Source organism: Anolis carolinensis, chromosome 5 (assembly GCF_035594765.1).
Source record: "Anolis carolinensis isolate JA03-04 chromosome 5, rAnoCar3.1.pri, whole genome shotgun sequence".
Lineage (NCBI taxonomy): Eukaryota > Metazoa > Chordata > Lepidosauria > Squamata > Dactyloidae > Anolis > Anolis carolinensis.
In genome coordinates, this window is record NC_085845.1 from 181,741,546 (window position 1) to 181,767,562 (window position 26,017).

General features: G+C 39.2%; 1 protein-coding gene across 2 annotated transcripts; it reads right to left on the reverse strand.

The window, feature by feature from the left end:
• Positions 1–1,081: 1,081 nt before the first annotated feature.
• On the reverse strand, positions 1,082–25,726 carry mkrn1 (makorin ring finger protein 1). Of its 2 annotated transcripts, XM_003220865.3 has the most exons (8): positions 25,379–25,726; positions 11,302–11,430; positions 8,122–8,348; positions 7,264–7,490; positions 5,766–5,980; positions 4,933–5,043; positions 4,342–4,480; positions 1,082–2,881 (listed from the first exon to the last, which is right to left on the reverse strand). In XM_003220865.3, exons 1-8 carry the CDS (start codon positions 25,576–25,578, stop codon positions 2,669–2,671), a joined length of 1,461 nt encoding a protein of 486 aa, XP_003220913.1. In that variant the 5' UTR covers positions 25,579–25,726; the 3' UTR covers positions 1,082–2,668. The 2 variants fall into 2 exon arrangements, with proteins under 2 accessions (XP_003220913.1, XP_062839160.1); XM_062983090.1 differs by lacking the exons at positions 11,302–11,430; positions 25,379–25,726 and adding an exon at positions 9,167–9,311.
• Positions 25,727–26,017: the final 291 nt, after the last annotated feature.

A 26,017-nucleotide genomic window follows, 5' to 3' on the forward strand; every position in this document is an offset into this window, starting at 1 on the left:
CACATGCGTAGAAGACATGTCCCAATCTGCTTCAATGAAGTTCTCATGCAAGACAGCTACCACAAAAGGCAGAGCACACATTTCTTAAATAAAGGTGCACTGAGAATTCTTGACACAAGTAAATAGAATTGGATGCCCTGCTTCACTTTTGCATAGGATTCAGACTGCACGCTGGCTCATTCTGTCATTGAAATTTACATTATAAATGGTTGCATTTTCTCAATCTCCCCATGTTGCCTTCTAATTCTTGCTTAAAGGTAATATATTCAGACCAGTAAGATATTGGAGAAAAGGATTTAAAACAAATCCCCACAAAGGTGCTCCAAATATTGTATCCCAACAAACAAGTCATTTGCTAGCAACTGGTGGAACACCACCAGAAGCCAAAATTAGTAGTGTTGTAAAAATTGCCATGTTTTAAAAATGTCTTTTCTTATGAAAGTATATTTGGCTTATATTGTATCATGATTACTACTACTTTCATCAAGTTAACACCATTCCTTTTGGAGTATAACTTTTAGTCACATTTTCAAAGAGGTCTGATCTCACTAAATGGTTATGGCAGTCTCGCATGGTTCAAGAGCTGTTTTGTGCTGTTGCCTAGTTTAAAAAAACATAGAAACACCTATTTTAGCAAAATTAGAGTTCTAATATAGTAGTTGTCTAAGCACTGGTCTATGATTCTGGAGACTAGGATGAAAATACTTGCTGAGCAATGGAAACTCAATGACTGACTTTGATCAAGTTACAGTCTTTCAGCCTCAGACGAAAGCAACAGCAAACCTCATCTGAACAAATCTTGCCAAGAAAAACCTGTGACAGATTAACCTTAGGGTTGCCATATATTGGAAACAACTTGAAGGCACACAATACACTTTTGGGGCAGTCCTGTGTCAGTGAGTTAGTTACTTAAAAATAACTTTCCATGTTATGAGTCAACAACTGGAAGAGACTAGTTCCTTGGTGCAACTACAGAGGTCAAGTAATTTTTCCCCCTAAGATATTTTTCATCCCATTTTGAGAATATAAATTGTAGATTGGCACAAGAGTAGATTGTAAATTCCAAACTTGAAAACAAAGGTTCTTTTTTGCTTTTTTTATTTGGGAAAAGTGCTTCTTACAAAAGGCAGCTGCAAAGTAACACAGACTTCAGCAACAATTTCTGATTCCATTTAAAAGTGAAAGGAGACACAATCTAAAGGACAGAAGCAGAACAGTTCAAAGACAATCCAGCAGCATTAAGTGTAATGGAAAGTTAAAATTCCATTAAGGGGGAAGGAAAGGGAAAAGGTGGCGGTGAGTGAGGAGGCTTTGGCAGCACCTGAATTTCTTTCTAGCAGAACTGGACCTTGGGTAAATTGTTTGGTTGTTTGTTCTAGGGATAAAGGAGTAACATGCGCATTGTACAGCCAATAGAAGTACAATAGTCTGAACTCAGGTATTCTGCAGGACAATAAGGGGCCTCTTCATCAAGACACAGAAGGGATCTTACAGATAAAACTCTACTTGGTTACTACTAAAGATATTCAAATTTGCAAAGGCGAAAGTGAACACAGGGATCCCAATATGGTGGTGTCCTAACTAATAGTACAGTTTAGTCTGAACCCTCTTTGGCTAACCATATGCTTATATCTGTGCAACTCAAAAACACTCAAAGGAGTAAAAAGTGGCTGGGACAGGAGGAGAAGTGCCATGAAGAAAGGGCCTACTATCAAGTTCTGTTACCTAGTTTTACAGAACTGGCTGAGAGCCACAATATTCGTTTCAAAATCCAGTTGAGTGTCAGACATTGTGCACTGAAGAAGAGTGTGCTCATAAGTGGGCAAGGTGGGAGAAGAAAAAAGGAAGTGGAAAAGTTTAATACACACATATACTAAGTTGCACAGACCTTGGGATACAACTCTGCATTTTATTTGTATATACATACATAGAAAGTTCTCCTTTCACACACAAACACATTTGCCTTTCATGCCAAACAGTAAAAACCCGGAACATTCGCGCCTGGTTCTGGTTACACAGTAGTAAATAGTAATGTGCAAGTAAACAAGAGGCCAAAACCACAAATGAACACATGAACATGAAGGTGGTGGTGAGGAGGTTTGGAATGGAGCTGAAGCCAGTCCAGAAAACACACCGCTGGCCTGGTATTTGAAGTAGAAAAAAATTGTTTCCAAAGTCCATAGTGGAAAGAGGCCGTTGGCGGCTCACTTCTGCCCATCCCTCCGCCCCGCTCCCCTGGCACTGCATGACCACTGCTCTCATGTTTGTATCTGGGCTCTTCAAGATGAATGTGGAAGTCCTGTAAACACTTGAACCCTGGAACTGGGTAAATCCCGTCAGGAACACAGATATGAAGCAACAAGTCTAATCTAACTGTCCGACAGTTAAATTCATTTGTACAAAAACTAACATTTTAAAGGTTTATTTCCTGTCATTTGTTTAACAGAGAAGAAAAAACACACTCCCGGGGCTGGCGGGTGGGAGGGGGTCGGAGGTTGAGGGCGGGGGAGAGGAGACAGACCCTGGGTAAAAAGTTATTACAACAGCAGCACCTGGAATGGATAGGCCTGCCTAGGAGAGGGGAGAAACACAGGCACAGCCACAACACCACAGGAAAAGAGCTACTGTCTGGAAATTGAGCAGACAGTCCAAACTCCACAAAGAGGTGCTATAGATCCAAGTCGTAATAGTCTTCCAGCTCATCGTGAAACAAGTCCCATTCATCCTCGGAGTCTGTCAAGTCATCATCGCCACCTGCCGCCAACAGCATCAGGAGCATCTCGCCCAGCTCAAAGGTCACCACCTCGTCCTCATCGTTTTCAAAGGGGTCATTGCCCTCCCTCTCTTCAATGAACTCCCAGAACCGGTTTCTCCGCGGGGCCTGCAAACGGAGCACACATTAATGGCCTCGGGTGAGACCAATTCTCTCCTCTTTGTATTAAAGGGGCCACTGCCCATTCCTTGCCCTCACAGGACAAACTTCTCTACCTAAAAGTGAGAACACTTCGGAAACGTCTAAATAAAGTGTTTTGGGGAATGTTGGGCATGGCAACTGAGCAACATAAATTCCTGCAAATAGGTTCTACAAATACAAAGACTGATTCCACACATAGCTGAATGAAAGGCAAAACAGATTCAGGAATTAGGTAGCTTTACACGACTGTTTTCTCTAAACCATTGATTGAGCCTCAAACAACATGAACGCAGCCACCAGAAACCTATGAGCTACTAATGAACACACTTCTTAACCATTGGTGAGCAGTCTATCAGATCCTAAATATCACCTACCTTTCAAATGGGAAAAAGCAGAAGAATGTGGATGCCTGCAGTGCTGAGTGTCTCTGCAGTTATTTGTGCATCACTGACATCCCTCAATTTAGCAGACAAGTTTTTCAGGACTCCATTATATAATTTTCACTCAACGATTTCCACACCTGTGCTAATCAGATGCACCAAAACGAACATATTCTGTGGCACTTTAGGAAATGTCTTATTTATGACTGGATGAAGCACAAAATCTCTTACAATAATAATACATTTGTTAAGTTTTTAAGGTGCTACAGCATCCTGCTCTTTCTGACTAAGGAACTAACTCATTTTTGACAATTAAGTGAAGGAGTGTGTGCTGTTTATTTAGTGATATGGTTAGGGTATGACAGAGGAAGCATCATGTTTACATACATTATTTTCTTCTGTGTTATACGAAAAGCTGCTCGCTGACCAAAGGAGATCAGAATGATTACATTGCTTAGGGTTGAACTGATCTTGGGACATGGGGGACATGTTTCTCAAAACACATGTTCCCACCTAAAATGCACCTAACCTTCCCCATGACCTTTTGTGGATTTTTTCATAAGATCTCACAGGAAATGTTCACCTATTCAGTAATAAAAGTAGGAAGTAGTTGTCACTTTTATTTGCCTCTGGGATGTCAAACAGTGAAGTCTGATTGGTTACACGACAACAAAGTACCATCTTGTTCTCTAATGCTCCCTTGTTGGGACTACTTCAGGAAATAGCCCATTTTCAAAAACAGCCCTCAGCATAAAGATTGGGGAAAGGAACATCTAATATCATAAAGGAAAAGTTACACGAGAAGGCAATATGTATTATCTAATCTGAGCCCTATTCATTAGTCCCAACTAAAGTAGACCCACTAAATCAATTGCTGAATAGGAAGTCAACATATAGGTCAATTTGATTGATTCAATGGATCTGTTCTAGGTTTGCTCCTTTGCCTACAAAAAAAAGAGGTACAACCCTAATTGTGTTCTACTACCACCACCATTCTTAAAACACAACCTACTATTTGAAAGAACCAACAAAAGCTGTGGGACTTACTCTGTATCTACTCGAAGTCCCCACTTTCTGCCTCTGGGGCTCCTCTCGGCGGCCATCGGGATATGCGTGTTTGTAAAAACAGTTCCCTCCAAATGGGCAGCTCCCACGGCCTTCATCAAAATACCTGCATGGCTTGTTGCTGGAAAGGAAAATATCGCAACCCTTACTCACAGCATAGCCAATCAGAATGCATTCGCTTTGTTATCGAGGTGATACTTTCTCTTTTTTTTCTAAAAAAAAAGAGGTATTGCCACGGATGCCATTTAAAACCAGTCAAAAATATGTACACAAAGGGTAACGTGGATGTGCAGACTCAAAATGTGTGTGCATGCAGAGAAGAGATTCTTTACCATATTTAAGGAGAGGTTGTGATTGGGTGGATAAGGGAACAGCAAGTGAGGTGTCGGGCACACAGGAGTGACGAAGTAACTTGTGCAGCCTGCATGCATCTGCCGGTAGTTAAAGATGCATCTTGTGGAAGGGAGAGGATAGGAAGGAGGTATGAAAGGGCTGTAGGTAACACCTTGTTCTTCTCTGCGTGTGCCCTTAATGTTTGCAGTCAAGCCTGGTCCAAGGCTCCAGGGCTCATACCTCATTGCCTCCTTGTATTTCTGAATGAGTTTCTGCTTCTCTTCCTTCTCCTCCACCCAGTACTCACTTGGAATGACAAAGTTAGATGTGATCCGGCATTCTGGGCAGGACCTGGGGAACGAAGAGACTGCACTGCAAAATTCCACATATCAGGGGCACTATATCCAACTACAGACACACCACAGCACAGGCCCACCTTCAAAAGCAGTCTATTGCACCTCAGATCGCCGTGCCACATTTCTTCCGCAGCCTAACCCTCCCAGCCCACAAACCCCACCATTTTCTGAGGTTCTCAGTTCTGCAGCTTCTCCATTACTTATAAACATAGGGGGGAAAACATTTCACACACAGACTCATTTTTCTTTAGATATAAATAAATTTATTTTTTTTGTAACTTTGCTTTTTTTGATGTCCATATTGGTCTAGGTTTCTTTTTTCCAAGCAGACTCTAAAAAGAGGGTTGGCTCAACTGGCTCAGTAATGAACTAGAAAAGTAAAACACATTTGGAACTCATCTGTCTCTTTCAACATGTGAACCCATGTGAGGGTTTTTTGTAACCAATAGGAAAGCATGTTACTACCATTAACCAAAATAAAATAAAATAAAATAAAATAAAATAAAATATGACTTAACATTCAAACCAAATGGATCTTGCTGGCCAACCAAGAGTACCAAGGCCAGAAGGTATATCCAAAACAACCCCTCAATTCTGAATGGTAACATTACTTATTAAACACAGTCTTGGGATGAAAGGGGTGATGTTGCAAGTTCAGATAACATACTAACTTCTTCCCAAGAAACAAAGCACAACGGACATGGAGAAGTGCCTCACTTTATAATCTTGCTCTCAAATTGCTTAGCGCTCCTCCATTTGCGGATGCACTTGAGACAGTAAGTGTGGTTGCAGTTAGAAAGGATCCCAAAACGACGTTCACTGGGATTGGCTTTCTCATACACCACCTCCATGCAGACCCCGCACACCATGTCTTTGCTACGCTGGACGGCAAATGAGAGCTCCATGTCCTTTTCATGAGCCTCAATGCAAGACTGTAAGGAAGAGAGAAAGGACATGACAGAAAACACATTCCAAAGTGACAAAGGTGAAATGTGGAAAGCAGTCCCCACAGCTCCATAATCTCTTGTCTGAGAGGGTCCACAACTTTTCTACTGCCCTTTCCTATCATCAAGAAGTAAGAACTGACCTCATCCCTTGGGTCTTAGAAATAAAGTTTTTCTGTGCTTGAAATATTGCTTCAAGACAGTTATGACAGAACAGCTCTCTTGCATTAAAGCCTAACTTACTTAATCCCTGAATGCAGTGGTGTGATGGCAAAAAGATAAAAGGATACTGAGAAACCATTACTACCAGAATCCTGTACCTCAAATAATTATGTATACAGGGGAATTACATCAGACTTTCCAAGCAGTACTAGCATTGTCAACATTCTCACATTTCTAGCATTCTAGATCTGTCTTATCCAGAGGCCTTCCAAATCCTTCACAGGAATGTTTGTTGTTGTTTATTCATTCAGTTGCTTCCGACCCTTTGTGACCTCATGGACCAGCCCATGACAGAGCTCCCTGTCGGCCATCGCCACCCTCAGCTCTGCTGTTGTTAAAGTAGGAGTGGGATCTCTAGCAGATCTAGTGGATAATTTCACTCTATCTCCAGAACCCTATGCAGCCTGCGTTTCTTCCATGTCTGGAATTCAACAGAGAGGCATTCTTTAACTGCATCTTTGTTCAAAACAAGGTGTGTGGACTTTCTCTTTTTTAACTCTGTTCCCAGACGCCTCCAAGATTTGCTTCTTCTATGAAACAAGGCGTATGCTCTATATATGTCTTGATTTAATCAAAACCTATAGTTTAAAAGTACTTCTGCCACTAAATTTGGCTGTTGTTCAACCCTGTTTTGAAGCACACCATGACACCTTGCATCTCACTTCACTCCTATACCATCTTGGGTGGAAAAGAGCTCCCAAGTGGATCATGTATCTTTCTGTTGGCAATTTTTACAGAAAGCTTTCTTGTTCTGCGGAGGCTATCAAACAACTTGCAAAGCTCAAGATACAAGGAATAACTTTAACATCAGACTTCATTTTGTATAGTTTTTAAGTTGTTTCTTAAATATAAGATATTATCTGGCCATTTCTTTTGTCAAGGTCCTATTATCACTTCTGAACATGACTTGTTGAAGAGCTTAACAGGCCTACAAGGCATTTGTTTCCAACCATACTTCAAAGACCTATGAAGTCTAAAAGCTTGAAAATGAGTACAAATAAGCTCTGAACTTTTCTTTGACAAACTGTTTAATCTAATCTATGTCTTACCTTTATGTGCAGAGATCGTTGTGCAGCATCAGCGGGATGGAGAACCTGCAAGCCACACATATCACACACATCTCCATGGATATATACACAGTTTTCTCCATAACGGCATTCTCCTACTGCAGCATAGGGACATAGCTGTTTCTTCATCTCCAGGTTTGTTTGTTGTTTCTCATATTCCTCTTCAATGACCATTCCCTGCAAGGGTGCCTCAGTGCAGGATGGGGCAGCTGCGGTGGAAATCAGAATTATGATTCAGAACATGTCACTCTTCAAGGGGAGCATTTGAATTGCATCTTTTTAAAGTACTGTGACACAAGTCCCTTCATCAAAGAAAAACAGTTGCAGAAGCTTTAGTCATGATCCTGCCATTTAACCATGCTCTGAACATGAATTATTTTGAGACAAAAGTGAAGAACTTTAGTTCGGGTGTGTCTGTAGAGATTAAGACCCACCCAAAACGACTCACCCATTTTAGCATTCTACAAAATAGCTAAAACCTGAAAGAGGCATTTGTACTGTGTGCCAGCTCCACCTGTAAGTTGTGCCCATATGCAGCATATTAATGTGTAAATGCTATCATGTATACAATTTGGCAAATGGAACTAGAGCCTCTTCAATACTAGATCCATCATATCGCACACCTTCATGGGTAATTGCCATTGCAATATTTGCAAAATTCAAAATAAGTGTTGGAGGGCAGTCAAAAAAAGATCTTTCAAAGTATTTCAGCCACCATTCCTTAATGTCAAGTAATGACCTACTGCCCTTAGATCATGACGTTACTCCAAAACTTTAAAATCCCATGAAGTGTCAGTGTTGGCAATTGCAGTTGATCCTTGCTGCCCTGAATCAACTTACCACGGCCACAGTATGGCTGCCCAGGAACAAACTCCACTGCATTGACCCAGTCTTCAGCCACAGGTCCTGCAGCGGCCAAGCTTCTGTCTTCAACTTCAGTCTCACCGGTGTTCGCTTCAAGTGTTCCAGGAGATGGGGTCACATCTGTGGACGCTGAAGGAAAGGTTTTTGTAGATGGACTCACAGTAGTCACTTCTTCCCTTTTCAATGGCTTGGTATGTTCATATCTGAGAAGAACAAAAACCAGAACTGAATTTTTCCCCTCCCCAACAATGTAGAACACTGCACAAAATATAAAAGTTTATGTGTAAGAAATTGCTGTCAATAAATGCACTACTATACAGCACAGCTGGAGGAAAGATTTTATAGATACTTGAGAAAAACAATGATGCATTCTTAACTAAAGGATAATTTTTGCCAGAGATTACAGAGGTGACAACATCTCACTGCCAAATACATGGGTTACATGTTGAGTTAATCAGTCTCTAGGGGTGCAGTCTTCTAAGTTTCTCATGATTTCATTTTAGGCACATTATCAAATATTAAATACAGAATGGGTGATAAGCAATTTGCCTCTCACAATTTTTAACATTGGTGAATGTATCCCATTTTTCTATCGGAGCATAGAGCAAAATATATGAGAATATTATATTTCATCCTCACATCCCTTCTGTGAAACAGATTAGACAGAGGGAAACATGCTCAAGGCTAGCCTTCCAGTCTCAGGGCCAGTCTCCCTGGAGAAATCTCCCTGGTCTAAAAGAACATTTTGCCTGCTAACCCCATTTACTCAGTAAAATCACATTTACCAAATTTAAGACATTCAAAGACAGTTATTGCTAGGTTTGTTCATAAATACATACACACTATACACAAGATGTCTCAAGATGGTTCAAGTGCAACAGCACACACTTTCAAAAGATATTCAAGTGAAACAAGATAACAGCAATTTTTAAAAATTAATAAGGTGGTGGTTGACTGTATCTCCTACAACCACAAAAGGCACCATGTTCACAAAACATGCACTTCATATGTATTTGCTTACAATTTTACAAGTGGCCTTTCCTCCAAGTAACCCAGTATGTTGTACATGCCCACTAATGTTAATCTCAAAGTAATCCTCTGAGGTGGAATAGGCTGAGAAACAGAGCATTGGCTCAAAGTCACTGTGTAAGTTTCATAACAAAGGGAGCATCCTTACCAAAGTCTTTGAAACCTCACTTGACATTCAAACTAGGACAATGGTCTGACATCAGCACTAGTTTGCATAGGTTAGTGTTGTTTATTATAATGTTATGACTCTTGGACTGAATGACCCATGTCCTTTGCACTGAAGCATTTAAATGCTAACAATGTATAGTATGTGCTTTTTCAGGGCAAAAATTCAAACACGGCTATGTCAGCAGAATAAACTTTTCAAATCAGAAATTGTTTTTGGTTGTCAGTAATCATATTAAACATATACTGTATTCCTATATGAGCTTCAAGAGAATTTGACTGCTGCTTGCATGGCCACTGTACCTGATTTTGCATGATCTGGTTTATCTTAACAACCATTAACTATTTCCTACTAGAGAAAAAGTAGTGGTTCTAACTTGGTAATTAAAACCAAGACATTGATAAAGGCCATGTACACAACATACAGGAAAGATGTTCACTTCCAAGTAATTCAAAATCTTGCTAATTTTTCTTTTTAAACGGTTCGGGAGAACCATTATCACAATGATGGCCATAAGGCATGTTGGGTTACTAATCTTTGGAAAATGCATGATGAGATGTGTCATTCAACACATCTGAATGGCTCCAGATTGGAAAAGTAAAATCCAGAAGAGGAAATTTAATGCATGCGAAATAAGTCACCTATAAACAAGCTCTCAGAGCCCTATCTGCAGTAATGGCATTCATATCAGAGAGCATACATATTATAATCCCTTTTTGGGATCACAGATCAGCAACTGGGAGTCTTGAAGATCAGTTCCATTGATCATCTATAATAATAATAATAATAACAATAACAACAACAACAACTTTATTTATAACCCACCTTCTAATTATATTTTAATATGACTGATGTAGCAGACACACTAATTGTGATAAAATGAAGCACTGTTATTGCTGCTGGAAAACCTGGCAATACATGAGCTGAAAAGACGGCATTTTCTACCAGTCTAAAGATTTCATTACCAAGGCCCTGGGAAAATGACATTATAAACCAGACTGTTCAGAAGATGGCTCCCCTGCTTATTAAATATATTGAGGAATATAGTGTTTGGAACTTTGAAAGTATAAATAACTTTGAATAATTAACTTTAGCCAGCGATTTTCAAATATAAAATGCTTGAGATTTTTTTAAAGACATTTGACACAAAATAGTGGGTATCATGCAACTAGTACGGGTTACTCTTTTGAAACACTTTTAGTTTTCAGCAGGAAGTAACACTAATGTAGTGAATGAGGAACAGTAGTCAGAAAATTACATTATGAAAACAGTAGCTGTTCCTGGCTCCTGATAGCTCTTATGCCCTAAGTAAGCACAATGTACAACCAGGCTGCATGTAGTAGTCCCTTTCCTGACATATGCACCAACATCTGCATGGAGAGCAATGCTTGCCCTACTATTAAGCAGAACAAGGCTTCCTCATATACCAGCTGTTGGAAAGTGGCAAAAAATGTTGGAGAAAACTGTTTGCCATATGACTGCTCTGCATTTCAAAGTTTGCTGCCCGAATCAGTTGGAAGATTCTCTCCCATTGTCCATATTGGAACAAGATTCAACTGCCTGTCTACTTAATTTTTGGACATGGGATAGGAACGTGTAACATTTGGTTTCTATTTCAGAGAGCGAAATGCTTTGGAGTGGCCTTTTTGCATCTACACTACAGCTGCAAGGGATGAACATTTCCATGTGATCTAGAAAAGTGGGGTAGATTACACAGCATAAAACTATTCACATACTTGACTTCATTTGATGTGTAACACCTGAAAAGGGATAATATAATATCAGCACTGCTGAATGGTTAAGGAGAACTTCCAGTCGAACACTCCATTAATTACACTGAGAATTTTTCAATTTATTCCTCTGGAATCAGATAAGAAAGCAAGCCGCTGAGGGCGACTGGTCATAAATATGGGAAATTAATTCCTTCTTCAAAGTAAGAATATTAAACCATATTTCTGTACCTGCAACGATCTCCGTAAGCACAGCATCCTCGCTGAAAATACCTGCATACCATGGCAGACTGACTAGTGTAGAGATCATGAGAGTAACGGCAGTTGTCTCCCTCCTTGCAAACACCATGCATGAAATATCTGGAAGACAAAACATTGCGAAGATAGCTCAAGCAGAAAAGTGAACGTTTTGTAGGAGTTTGAAAAGGAAACAATTCTGCTTAATGCAAATAAATGACAATCAATGCTGAATAATCTAGCATGACAAAACCCCAGATACCACAACCAAGAATTATTGGTAGAGTTATTCTTCATGGATTTGTCTAATTTGTTAACATATCTTACAGCAAATTTCATAAACACGTATTTTGTGAAAAAGTACATGATTAATTCTGTTTTGAATCAAGGCCATTGGCAGTACACTGCCCTCTTCTGATTAATAGATTGATGCAGAAAAAGCAACTCAAATTATAATGGTGTCAGAGCATTTTTTCTCCAAGGATCTTCCAGGACACTCCATTTTTGAGTGGCCACCCTTGAACCAAAGAATGTTCACACCAGATTACAACTAAAAAAAGTCATAGTCCGTCCTGCAGATTTCTAAAAACACCTTTGCCTGAAGAGGAAATGTTTCCAAAATCTGCACAAGAAATTTTATGTCTTTTTTTAGCCTAACAGAAATATTTTAAATACCCTTAAGACAGCAGAACCAGTCTGATCTCAGAAGCTATATAGAATCAGGCTTGGTTAGTACATGGAAGATACTACCTGGGAATACCAGGGACCAAAGGCTATGTTCAGAAAAAAACATACTCACACAGAGCTAGAAGGGGCTACAAGGGCCATCTAGTCAAACCCAATATGAAGGTTAACTAATTAAAGCACCCCTGAGAGATGATCATTCAACGCTGTTAAAAACCTCTAAAGAAGGTGAGTCTACCACCTACTGAGGCAGTCCATTCCAATTCTGAATAGCTCTTGCTCCCAAGTTCTTCCTAATGTTTGTATGAAATCTCTTTGTAATTTGGAGTTCATATTCTACGTAATCTCTGAAACAGCAGAAAATAATCTCACTCCATTTATCTCATGACATTCTTTCAGATATTTAAAGATAGCTATGATAATAGGTCTCCTCTAGCTAAACATCCCCAGTTCCCTTACTTGTTCCTCATAAGACCAAAATTGTCAAACTTTTATCATCTTGGTCACCCTCCTGTGCCATTATCTTTCTTGAACAGAATATTCCAAAGGACTTCTCATCAACAAAGAACAATGAGGCACTCTTGCTTTCCTTGGCCACTACAGGCTAGAATTGTATTTACATGTTTGAATGCTGCACCACACTGCTGACCACTGTTTAACTTGGGGTTTACTATGATTGCTAGATTATTTTGCCCCTGTAGTGTTATAAAACCAGGTGTCACACATCTTGCATTTCTGCACTCAATTTTCCCCACGTATATGCAGCAACTTAACATCTATCCCTGTGGAAATTAATTTTGTGAGTTTTGATCCACCTCTCTAATCTGTCAAGGTCACTTGAATTCTGATACTGCCCTCAGGGGGAATTCACTATCCATCCATCCCATTTGATATTCTCTACAAATTCAATAAGCAAGGAAAAGATAGAATCCTGAGGCATGCCATTAATCACATCTCTCCAAGAGGAAGACAATGGAAAACTTTCTCAGAGTCACAGATGACTTGAAGGCACATACTTTTTTAAAACAGAACGCTACAAAAATAGTCAATAGGACTGCAATTTTGCATTTATGTTTCTGCATATTCCACTCCTATCCTACATGTGTATAAATATCTGCCAACTGAGGCTAGAATATACTCACCTGATAAGGTTTACAGCCCAACATCTCCAAAGATTACCAGACTGCTCTACTTTACAAAAAGGAATATAAACAACTCCAAATTTTCACAGAAATAAAATCAAATGTAACTATTCTGAGAACTAACTATCTAGGCCACACTATCTTCATTTAAATTAATTTTTTTACCCCAATTATATCTGCCCCTCCTAACAATCCAACTACTGATGTATGCCAATTGTCTCAGAACACATGTCTTTACAAAAGACTAATATCCAAATACCAGGAGAGATCATGTAATAGGATCATGAAATGGGAGTAAAGACTGGCACCTGGCTTTGTGCATCTTATTCCCTATTTCAGGTAGAGATGAGTTTTAAGACTGGGAAAATGTAGGTACAGTAGAGCCTCGCTTATCCAACATTCTGTATTATCCAACACAGTCTGTCTTTTAGTAGTCAATGTTTTTGTAGTCAATGTTTTTATACACTGCGATGTTTTGGTGCTAAATTCGTAAATACAGTAATTATTGCGTAACGTTACCATATATGGAACTGCTTTTTCTGTCAATTTGTTGTAACACATGATGTTTGGGTGCTTAATTTGTAAAATCATAATGTAATTTGATGTTTAATAGGCTTTTCCTTAATCCCTCCTTATTATCCAACATTTTCACTTATCCAACGTTCTGCCAGCCCGTTTATGTTGGATAAGTGAGATTCTACTGTAGTATCATGATGTTTTAATTGATCCCATCCTCCTTTCTGGGTAATGTGTCCAGCAATCCCTTAATTTCAAGTGGATGGTCACTGAAACACTGTTAACAGTCTATTTGGGTTCAATATCTATTCCAAAAATTTGCCTTGCCTAAGCAGACTATAGTGTTTTCATAGGCGTGAAGTCAGCATGCTGGCTTCTTTTTTTAGAGAGAGTTTTTGTTGCCTTCCTTGCTTATAAGGATCCTATGATGTAAGATACATCTAGTATATCAGCAGGCAATAAAATTTGCATTATTCTTCACACACATTTTGAGAGGACAATGATGAGGAAAGTCAATCCACTCTACCCCTCCATATCTCTTCACATGACTCACCAGGGTGTTAATTTTCTTAAACTAAATAAAGCTTTAGTGTGTTAATTGATGGGACCATGTTTTAATTTAGAAGGTTACAAATTAAATAAAGGGCCCTCTTACTTATTGAGGTCATTGAGTATTGAGTCTGGTACATTACAGCTTATTTTAGCTATAAGCACTATATGAAATGAGATTCTGCAGATGCCAAAATTTACAGAAATAGTACAACCAGCCATCCATTTTGAGACATTTTTCCTTGCTGTACCATCTGTTTTTTATTTTAGGCTATGATTCTGCTTCTTAAATATAGCTTTGAGAGTGAAGCTACAGTAAATTTGAAATATACACTTGACATCTCTTGTGTGCATTAGACTGTGTTTAATATTCATGAATTTAGAATGAAAAAAAAAAAAACAAGGCTTGGCTGGCGTCACCTTCCTTGACCCAATCTTGCTATGCACGGATGAGATTAACAGGAATACCACTGACACTGTCTGTGGTTATAATGGTAGTAGATAATCAATAGCTATGTCTAGAATGATATGAGTTCTATCTCCTTTCTCATACAGAAAGGAAATCTTCACATAGAACAATTCTAACACTTAGAATCCAAAGGCGTACAAGTCTTATGGAAATTGCCGTGCTTTTGTAAAATACTCTCTTGATAAATACCTCAACTGCTACTTCTATGTTTTCCAAATAGGTTTTGAAGTTTATCAAAGAAGGTCTTCTCAAGACAATTCATGTGTGTGTGTCCCACAACTTTCACCAATAAATGTTCCAAAATGAAGCTAACAATAGAAATAGGCTATTAAAGACTTGTTAAAATAGGTAGAAACTGAAAATACTGCTACCAGTGTGTGTGTGTGTGCTTTCAAATTGCCTACAGACTTATGGTGACCTCATGAATTTCATAGGGTTTTCTTAGGTAAAGAACACAGAGATGGGTTTGCTAGTTCTTTCTTCTGAAATAGAGACCAGCATCTGTATGTGGTGAACAACTTCCATTCAAGTACTAGCCAGGGCTGACCCCACTTAGCTTCCAAGATCTGATGCATTTAGGGTATTTCGGCATAATGAACATTACTGGACTTGATCACAAAAGAAGACATTGCTAGGTCCTGTAGGGAGGACGTATTGGTCAGTCACCAGACCTTGAAAGAAAAAACATTACAAGTAACAATGTCACATATCAAATTACTTTTGAATATCAATGTTAATAGTGCAGTCATTTTGAAAAAAGAACGTAGCAACTGTTAACATTGTTATTTTTATTCACTTATTTTGGAACAATGAACCTTTACTTATTGGAGGGATTTGAGCCCTTTTCTTACATTTTTCATTGTGCTTCAAAAAATAATCTATCAAAAAAGTTAGGATCAAGTCATGAGAGAGAAGTAATAAAATGAGTTACTCTTAATGGTAATACAAAGGCTTGCACAAGTAACATGGAATATGATCCAGGCTCTGTCACTACAGGACTGTTTGAGAATAAGACAGTAGCAATATGGAGCCCATCTCCCAGGTAACCATTATTATACATGGCATCTTCATCCTTTTCACATGCTAGAATGAAAAATGAACCTTGAAAAGTACTGGAAATGAGATATGTCAGATTGCATTACTCAAGACATATGGACATACAGATTCCTAAAAGTTCCAGGAGCAACACACTTTTGGAATTACCTGAAGCATACTGGTATTTCCATTTCAGAAAAACAAAAGGTGGCTTAAGGTAAACTTCCTTGCCGCTCTCTAAAAATACCTATTCCACCAATCCCTGGCATTTTTCGATTCCTGATCCGTTTACTTGGATTTTAGTAAACCATGGGTTGAACCCATTATAACTATGGGTTCAAGATGTATCTATAGAAACTCTGAAGTCCTTAAAAGCTCATTAAAGATTAACAGACTAATTTTTGTCTCAAAGTTAGTATTTGACAAAACACTACAAAGAAAGTTCATGTTTGACTACTGAGAAGGTCAAATAAGATCATCTGTTGTTTCTCTGAAGCTAGAATCTTTCAAAGCACTGTTTAACCAATTCAGAACTGCAATTCAGAATTTGTTTGGATTAGGGGGATAGGACCCCCATGAAAATGAAAAGCTACAAAAAAAAAAACCCTGGGTGTTTTTAACCAGAGAAAACACTGCTCTAGAGATTTCTAGGTCTTCCAGGATGATTCTGTGGTAAGCTTCTGCTAGAAGCTGACATAGAATTGCATTGGAGGACCAAGAGATTCTTAAAGAAATAGGGTTGTTGTATGTTTTTCGGGCTATATGGCCATGTTCCAGAAGTATTCTCTCCTGACGTTTCGCCCATATCTATGGACAACCTCTGAGGATGCCTGCCATAGATGTGGGCGAAACGTCAGGAGAGAAAACTTCTGGAACATGGCTATACAGCCCGAAAAAACATACAACAACCCTGTGATCAAGGCCATGAAAGCCTTCAACAACACATATTAAAGAAATGTTCTCTCTAGGTCTTCCAGCATTATTGAAGAAAGATGGCCATAGACTCACACTGGAGAACCTAAAGATTTGTAGACAAAACATCATATCCATGAATAGTCAAAATTGCGAAGGTGAAGAGACAACCGTAATCCTCTAACATATGAGAGAACAGGTTACTTTCTCAATTTAATGAATTATGTGATCTCAAGCAGTCTATGGTTAGTTTTCATACATTACAATTTTCTCTCTAAACTGTCTATAGAAAACACAACATTTGTCATAACATATGGAATGCAAGGCAGATATTTTGGGTTGAGCAGCTGCTTAAGCTGAAAGCTTGCAGTGCAAAACCTCCAAGAAATCCCACTCACTGCACTGAACACATTATTACTAGTCCCAACTAGGACAGACACTCTGTATCATGCACTTTATGTAAGTGCTGATTTACTATTCAGGAATTTATTCAATTAATCTATTCCAGTTGCAAATTTAGGTTTATGGCAACTTTGCCATTCCAAAATCAAATCATATCCATAGACAGAAACAAGTGGATTTAGTAGCTCCAAAAAGAATATGGGATATCAAGGATATAAGAAATATGGCCAAGAGCAAAAGGCAGTCTGCAGTTGTTCATAGAAAGCTTGACTGATTTGCAGACAGCTGAAATGCTAATTTGAGGAATATTCTGTTTATAGAGATTTCGGTATCTTAATTGATCATTTGGTTTTAAATGTGCTGCTGGATTGTAAAACTACTTCAATTTTACAAAGTCTAGATCTTGGTTATCCTGTTAATAAAAATAATTGGGGGGGGGGGGGGTGGAGAGAGAGAAAGGGGAAGTATCTTGGAAAAATATCTTGAAGGCAGGATTACCAGGATGGCAACAGAGGAGATGGAGTTAAGATGATGGGAAATACACATTTCTACTATCACCATAGTATTTTTTATCCTTGAATGTTTCATTTTTAACAATTCTTCTAGAAAAGTTTTAGAGCTTTCATTTAGTTTTCCGGACAGAATGGAAAATACAAACAAGCCCCGATCAGCTTGATTGCATACATGGCAGTCAAACATGGCAGGAACAGTCCATTTTTTTACCTTCTCTGCCAATAGCATTTCCCCTGTGCAGATTTCATTCCAGAGTGACCCACCTCAAACTCAAGCACATATTCTATTCTTAGCAATGACCTGGTGTGAACCCAAAATATAGTCTTCGGAAATTTTATAGTAGAACACCCTCAGCCTAGGGCTGCGTGTCCTCATTAAATTGTCTCTTGTCTTTTGTGAGTTTGCCTAATCTGTTGTGTTCATCAGATATAGCCACTTTTTAACTAGATCAATAGTGTACATGTGGCCTGAAATTAAGTGCCTAGCATCAATAGCTTTAGAGTATACAAATAACATGAACTGCATTCTACTGCAATCTACTCCCCTTAATTAGTTGTTTCTATTTTAACCATCCCCACAGCAACTTGTCATTTCACTCTTTTAAATTAAAAAAGAGGGATAATCCAACACATTGCTTCTCACAAAAAGGCTACATAGTTGCTTTTTTTTACAAATTTATTTATTCTGTGACAAACATTAGTATGGCTGTATGTAATAATATACTACTTTTGACGATTCTATCTTTTTCTTTGTGAAAATATGTATTCTCAATTACTTCACTTAGACCCCACCATTCATATTCTACAGATCACTAAGTGTCTGTTAAGGCTCAACATGAAGAAAAAGCTCCAGAGAAATGAGGAAGATGGCTGCCACCATCTTGAATGTCAAGCAGAAACTCGGGAGGCTTGGTTCTTTCATGAGTCAGCAGGATGGAAGGGAAATGCCAATGGTTTTAATAACCCAAGCTGGAGCTTGTCAAAGATATTCAGCAAGAAGTGAAAGATATTGTTCGTTAAAAATGAAATAGATACAAGCCAGGGAGAAAAATTAAGTACTCAGCAACCCCAGGTGTTTGGCATCTGTGTCTGCAGGTAACTCCCAGGGACATCAAACACACTCAAACATGCAACTTGATAATTCACCATTAAAACAGATCTAGCACAGAGTAGCATTTTCTTCCTGGAATTTTTAAAAGATGGTAGAATGTCTAAAATTCAATTTTCAAATATGGCTAATGCATCAGTGGAACCAAGAAAACCCCTGATATCTTATTGCCCATGCTCTGACATGTTATAGGTTCTTAAGGATTAGAAATGGTTTGAGCTCATACCAAAACACCAGATACTATTGTTTGTACTTCCTCAAACAAAGATGGATATACTTGAAGGTTATCCTTTGGAACCTCCTACATTCCAAAAAAAAAAAAAAAAAACCTGGTCAGAATACACATAAAGTCCTGTAGTCTTTGTTTTGGGATCAAGTACTATCCAAATTACTTTTAACTAATGAATTCAGATTTTTTTATCTGGCATAACATTAGCATGGCATAAAGAGCAACAATGTTTAGCATGCACATGCACATACACACACAAAAGCTGAGAACTATGCTTTAGCAGGCATGCATTGGAACTTTCCAATATGTGTGTTTTAGAAGCAGATTCTATTTTATGTATTACTCATGGAACGGCAGAAATGAAGGACATTGAGGAAGGCAGAAGTTCTATCAAATGCCACTTCAAACATAGTATGTTACAGTTGTTACCTATAAAATGCATAACAAAAGGGCATTGTGTGCATTTTATATCATAGTCTTAGATGGATATTAATTTTCAGATACTTCTTTTTAAGGTTGTTCAGCAGGTGTAAACGTAATCCACTGGATTGTTAGAATGGAAACATAATTACATAACTATCTGGTGGAGCAAACTCTAATTTTAATAATTACACAAGAGAATAAACAAATTAAATATTTCGTATCCACTTTTCTACCCTCTCCCTGGAGTTCAGACCTGCCCTGGCAATCTCTCTTCTTTGTTCCCTTTTGTTCTCTGAAAACACAAGTTACCTCTCATTTGCCCTACATTTCCTATCTCTCAAGAATAAAGGAAGGACAAGAGACGAATTGTTAATTTGTAGTTTAATGGAAGGAGAGAGGAGTAGGCAGAAGGAACCTGGTTGTGTGGGGCCTGGAATTATCTGAATGCAGGGGAAGTTTAGTGGGATTTGTAGTTTAGTGAGGTTCAAGATCTATCTGGCTGAGAACTCCAAATGCCCCTTTTGTGAACTGCAATTCCCCAGGATTCCACAGGGTATTGTCATGGCAGTTAAAGTGGAATATAGCACTATAACAGTGCAAAGTGATAAAACTCTATGTCTAGTTTTGAAAACTTAGAAGCCATCAAGAGATTTTTGCAAATACAGTAGTCTCACTTATCCAACATAAACGGGCTGGCAGAATGTTGGATAAGCGAATATGTTGGATAATAAGGAGGCATTAAGGAGAAGCCTATTAAACATCAAATTAGGTTATGATTTTACAAATTAAACATCAAAACATCATGTTATACAACAAATTTGACAGAAAAAGTGGTTCAATATGCAGTAATGCTATATAGTAATTACTGTATTTACGAATTTAGCACCAAAGATATCATGATGTACTGAAAACATTGACTACAAAAATGTGTTGGATAATCCAGAACGCTGGATAAGTGAGTGTTGGATAAGTGAGACTCTACTGTAGTAGCTATAAGAAACAGCTGTTTCACACCTCACCAGCATTATCCCCAACTATTTTATAAAACAAAAAATGTATCCCTTCAGCAATTCCTACCTAATAAACACTTATTTCATACCCTTAAAGGGGTGGATGCACTCCATTCAAATATACGAGCAATGATATTTCTCTCTCTTTTTAAAACAAATGGATACATGACATTTGATCACATTCTTCCTACCTTATTATTTTCCCTTTGTTTCTCCCACTGTCTATTTTAAACTAGGATATTTGAGAGCAAATACCCGTCTATGTTTATTATTTCTTACTATTTATTTTAAATAATTAGATATTCTACAATACAGACTGACTCTTTCTGAATAGGAAAAATCCTCAAATATTATTCTGAATTTAAGAATTCAAAACACTAAAGCTATTGCCCTCTACATGTTGAAAATGCCTCTAATATGATATAAGGTGGAGTAATTGTAACCACAACTGTAGTTGATTTAGAGAATACTACAGAACAAGACTGAACTCCTCTTAAATCAGAAAAAGAATTAAAACCTGGGAAATATTTATCATAATATAAGAAGTGAGAAAAATACTACATTTAGATACACAAGTCAAGAGAGATTACATAAAAACAGAACTGAGAACCTTCTGGACAAGAAGTACACCACTTCTATGTGTTCATTACAATGCCTAGCACCTGAGAGCATTGATTATTAAGATGGTAAACAAGTTGCATCAATTTGGTCATCCTTTATTTGAACCGGAAGCCACCAACCCAAACTTATCCAATTTTCAGAAGTCCCCAGTGGCAATAATTGGTGACAGTGGCGAGAGTTCACCCAGTTTCATTAACAAAGAAGCTGCTTCTAACACACATGAATGACAGAATGAGTCCAGAATAATAACACACTTACTTTTTGCACGCAATACTGCATACATGGAAAAATTATTTATTTATTTACATTACTTCTATCCCGCCTTTCTCACCTGAGGGGACTCAAGGCGGCTTACAAATCTGGCAAAATTCAGTGCCAATAAACAACGGTACAGTACGATAAAACATACAGCAATTAAAACAATGATACAATAACAATAAAACAATATAAAAATATAGAACATATAAAGTGCTTAAAACCAGCTTTCACCTTGTTAAACCCTTATTGCCTAGTATCCCTGATTTTATTTTAAAGATTCAGCACCTGTAAAGGTTTCTGAAAGTGCAGCAAAACGCATGCCTACATCAAACAATTATTAAGAATAAAGTAGGGCATGTGATAAAAAAGTTCACTGATCCTGTACTAAGCAGACCTTAAAGATATGCAACATGAGCCTTCTCTTACTTAGAAGTAAATACTTAAAGCAAGATAACTATGTGTGTATTCAACGTATTAGTCTATTTAGCATTAAAAGACAATAAAAACTATGGTACAATCTTTTGAGACTTACTGGGAAAATAACTAGTGTAGGTTTAATTTTACTTTAGGGCTTTAAACATCTCTGCCAATAATTATAGAAACTTTTTTATTTTATCATCACATACGTATGCAATTTGTGCTATCAATTCACATTAGGCGCCATTAAAATCTTTTTGGTGTATTTGCAAATAAAAGCTGCCTTCTCTCACAGGGGAGCAATGTCAAGGAAAACAAGATGGTGATGTTAATATGGTGAAAGAATCAGCCTGATAGGGTATCCATGGTGGAATGCACATCAATATATGTTGGGATCTTATAACAGAGAGAGGTCCACCATAGAATATAAATGTGACGAGGGCTTGGGTTGGATGATAAGGTGACAGAAAAAGGTCCTAAGAATGAAGAACGCCTATAAAAAGAGAAGCTAAAAAGCAAAACAAGCCTGAGGTCAGGCCAAAAAGAAGCAGATGGAGAACAATAGAGAACACACTAATACCCACTTTTTCCTGGCAGGATTTAAAGACCAGTGGGTTCCTTCTGGATAGAAACTATGGCAAAACAAACCCAGTATATGTTGAGTCTCCCTTATCTGAGATGTTTAGGACCAGGAATGTTTGGAATTTTGGAATAGCTGCATTTGCATATACATTATAGGATATCTTGGAGATTGTTTGTTTCATACAGACCTCTCACACATAGCCTGAAGCTAATTTTATACAATATTTTAATACTTTTGTGAATGAAACAAATATGAGTGAAATATGAATGAAACAAAGGCCTACTCTGACAAATAGTGCTTTTATCTCAACAGACGTAGCAGTGAGCCACAGAAGATGAAGTGGTGTCAAATTGCATTATTTTTATAATATAGACCAGGCATGGGCAAACCTGGACACTGGCTGTTAGGAATTGTGGGAGTTGAAGTCCAAAACACCTGGAGGGCCCATGTTTGCCCATGCCTGGTGTTGATGCACCCTTTGCTTGCAAAAGCTTACCCTACCGACATTTTGCTCTCGGTCTCTGAGGTGCTAGTGTGATATTCCTTGACATGACGATATTCCAGACTAAAAGAGTTACATGTTGAGCATCCCTTATCTGTAATTTCAGAATCCCAAACTGACAATTTCAATGACTAAGGCAGTGACACCGTTGCTTTCTGATAACACACAAACCTTGTTTCAAGCACTGAATTATTAAGAACAGTGTTTCCAAAACTACCTTCAAGCTATGGAAAGACGGCATGCATATGAATTACCTGCTTGAACTTGGGTCCCCTCTCCAAGACATCTCATATACCAGGAGTGGGCAAACTTTGACCCTACAGGCGTTTTGGACTTCAACAACTGATAATCTGTTAGGAATTGTGGGAGCTGAAGTTCAAAACACAGGGAAAGCCCAAGTTTGCCCATGCCTGAGATAACCGCCCTAAGTCACCTCGGGGAGACAGAATGAAATTTTAAAAAGTTATTATTATTATACGGATACGCAAGTATGATGCTTGAATCTCAAGTGTCGGCGGTACCTGGGAGGGCCTTCGCACAGTTAAAACTTGTGCGCCAGCTGCGACCGTACCTTGAAAAGCCTGACTTGGCCATGGTGGTCCATGCCTTAGTTACATCCAGAATGGACTACTCTCCATCTCTGGAATTCCTTACCTAAAGAAATTAGACTTGCCCACACCCTTTTAGCCTTTCAGACGAAATTTAAAACATGGCTCTTCCAACAGTACCTCGACCGTACCTCGAAAAACCTGACTTGGCCATGGTGGTTCACGCCTTAGTTACATCCGGAATGTACTACTGTAATGTACTCTACGTGGGGCTACCTTTGAAGATAACTCGGAAATTGCAGTTAGTGCAAAGTTTGGAAGCCAGATTACTAACTTGAGCAAACTTTAGGGAGCATACTATGCCCCTCCAAAAGCAGTTACACTGGCTTCCAACAAGTTTCGGGCCCCAATTCTAATGCAGGTGTTTACCTATAAAGCCCTATATGCTTCGGGTCCAACCTATCTTTGAGACCACATCTCCTTCTATGAATTGATGCAAGCATTGAGGTCTGCTGGAGAGGCCCTTCTTTCGGTTCTACAACCATTTCAAATACGGTTGGTGGGAAAAGAGAAAGAAAGGGGGGGGGGCTTCTCGAAAGTGGCTCTCTGTCTCTGGAATTCTTTCTCTAAAGAAATTAGACTTGCCCACACCCTTTTAGCCTTTCAGGCGAAATTTAAAACATGGCTCTTCCAACAGGCTTTTAAACCTATGTGATTCTGGCCAGCCCAATGACCCGATTGTGCCACTCCGCATTTTGTTATTGCCAATAACTAGCTTATTTACAGGTTTTACTGAATTTTAGGAAATTTTATAATTCTTCTATTTTTTACTGGGATTTTACGTACGTTGCTTTTATACTGATATTATATATATATTTATATTGTGACTTGTATACTGTGTATTGAGGTTCAGATAAAGCACTATAGTGCTCCTTTGAGCTGCCCCAACTCCCCTGGGGAGATGGTGGCGGGGTACAAATAAAGATTTATCAGTAGGGAAAGGGAAAGGTTTCAGCTGACATTAAATTTAGAGATGTTTGACTCTGGGGGTTGGTGTTCATCTCCAGCATTGTCCGTAGACATCTCCTAGGTCATGTGGCTGGCGTGACTGCATGGAGCACTGTTACCTTCTCACCGGAGCAGTACCTATTGATCTACTCACATTTGCATGTTTTCAAGCTGCTAGGTTGGCAGAAACTGGGGCTACCAGCAGGAGCTCACCCTGCTTCCTGGATTTGAACCATTGATCTTTCGGTAAGCAAGTTCAGCAGCTCAACGGTTTAACCCGATGCGCCACGACGGCCTCCTGTTTTATATATATAGCACAGAAACAAACATATGTGTACTATTTGATTAGCCAAGTGTATGTGTGTAATGCTTGGCTAATCAAATGGTATACATATGTTTGTGTGAATATATATATGTACAGTAGAGTCTCACTTATCCAAGCCTTGCTTATCCAAGTTTCTGGATTATCCAAGCCATTTTTGTAGTCAATGTTTTCAATATATCGTGATCTTTTGGTGCTAAATTTGTAAATACAGTAATTACAACATAACATTACTGCGTATTGAACTACTTTTTATGTCAAATTTGTTGTATAACATGATGTTTTGGTGCTTAATTTGTAAAATCATAACCTAATTTTATGTTTAATAGGTTTTTCCTTAATCCCTCCTTATTTCCAAGATATTCGCTTATCCAACGTTCTGCTGGCCCGTTTATGTTGGATAAGTGGGACTCTACTGTATTTTTTCTTCCAAAATCAGTTTTTCTAAAAAAAATAATAATTCCAAAATAGGGAACGCTTCTAATCCCAAAACATTTCGGAGAAAGCACTCTCAAGCAAGAAGGAAGGGAGGCCTGAACTTAAGAAAAAGTTCTCACAGGCAGGATGGAAAAGAGACCGGGGTTTTTTGCATCTACACTGTGGAATTAACGCGGTTTGACATCACTTTAATTCAACACTGGTATCTGTAGTTTGTTGAGGCTTCCAGCACTCTTTGACAGAGACTTTGGAGAACAACAAGCTCCTAGGATTCCATAGCATTGTGCCACGGCGATGAAAGTGGTGCCAAGCTGCACTAATTCGACCCTTAAGGAGAAGAGACGGGACGGGCGCCATCACTCGACGTCCCCTCCGCACGTTACCTGCAGGCGACCTGCTTCGTCCAGCCGCCGCTTCCTCCTCCGCCGCTTCCTCCTCCTCCGGCTCCGGCGGGCGCTGCCTGAGGGAGGCTGGAGGCCGTGGTGGTGGTGGTGATGGTGGCGGCCTCGGCGGAGGGAGAGGCCTCGCCAGCTGCCGCCGTGCAGCCGCCACCACCACCGGGGGCCACCGCAGCCTCCGCCATTACTGTTTACCCCTCACAGCGAGGGCCCCACCGGAACTTCCGGGAGCGCATCCTTCCGGCCGGCTGGGCAGGCAGGAGGGCGGGGCCGAAAGGCGAGGGGGCGGGGCTTAGCTCTTTTCCCCTCCCCCCCTTTTTTTCTCTCTTCTGGGAGAGAAGGATAAAGAACAGCACAGAGCGATAGAAACAAGGCCTGACTCGAGGAAAAGGGCAGTGCGTGCTGTGATTGGCGCCGCCGTTCGAGAAGCCCCGCCCGCTGTGGCGGAAAGGCCTATGGCGTTTAAAGGGGGCGGGGCATGGCGGAGATTGACGTGCTGGAGTTCAGGGTCTCTTCTGCGCATGCTCGCTTTGTTAGTTCTCTCAAAGTGCATCTAGGCCAGGCATGGGCCAACTTGGGCCCTGCAGTTCTTTTGGACTTCAACTCCCACAATTGATTAATTAC

What these genes read in the sequence shown, in the direction of transcription:
- mkrn1 (XM_003220865.3), bottom strand. Translation starts at nt 25,578, where the DNA reads ATGGCGGAGGCTGCGGTGGCCCCCGGTGGTGGTGGCGGCTGCACGGCG. An exon ending in ACGAAGCAGGTCGCCTGCAG is followed by an intron (nt 11,431 to 25,378) that starts GTAACGTGCGGA and finishes TTTGTCTTCCAG; the next exon opens with ATATTTCATGCATGGTGTTT. An exon ending in GCAGCCATACTGTGGCCGTG is followed by an intron (nt 7,491 to 8,121) that starts GTAAGTTGATTC and finishes TTTCCACCGCAG; the next exon opens with CTGCCCCATCCTGCACTGAG.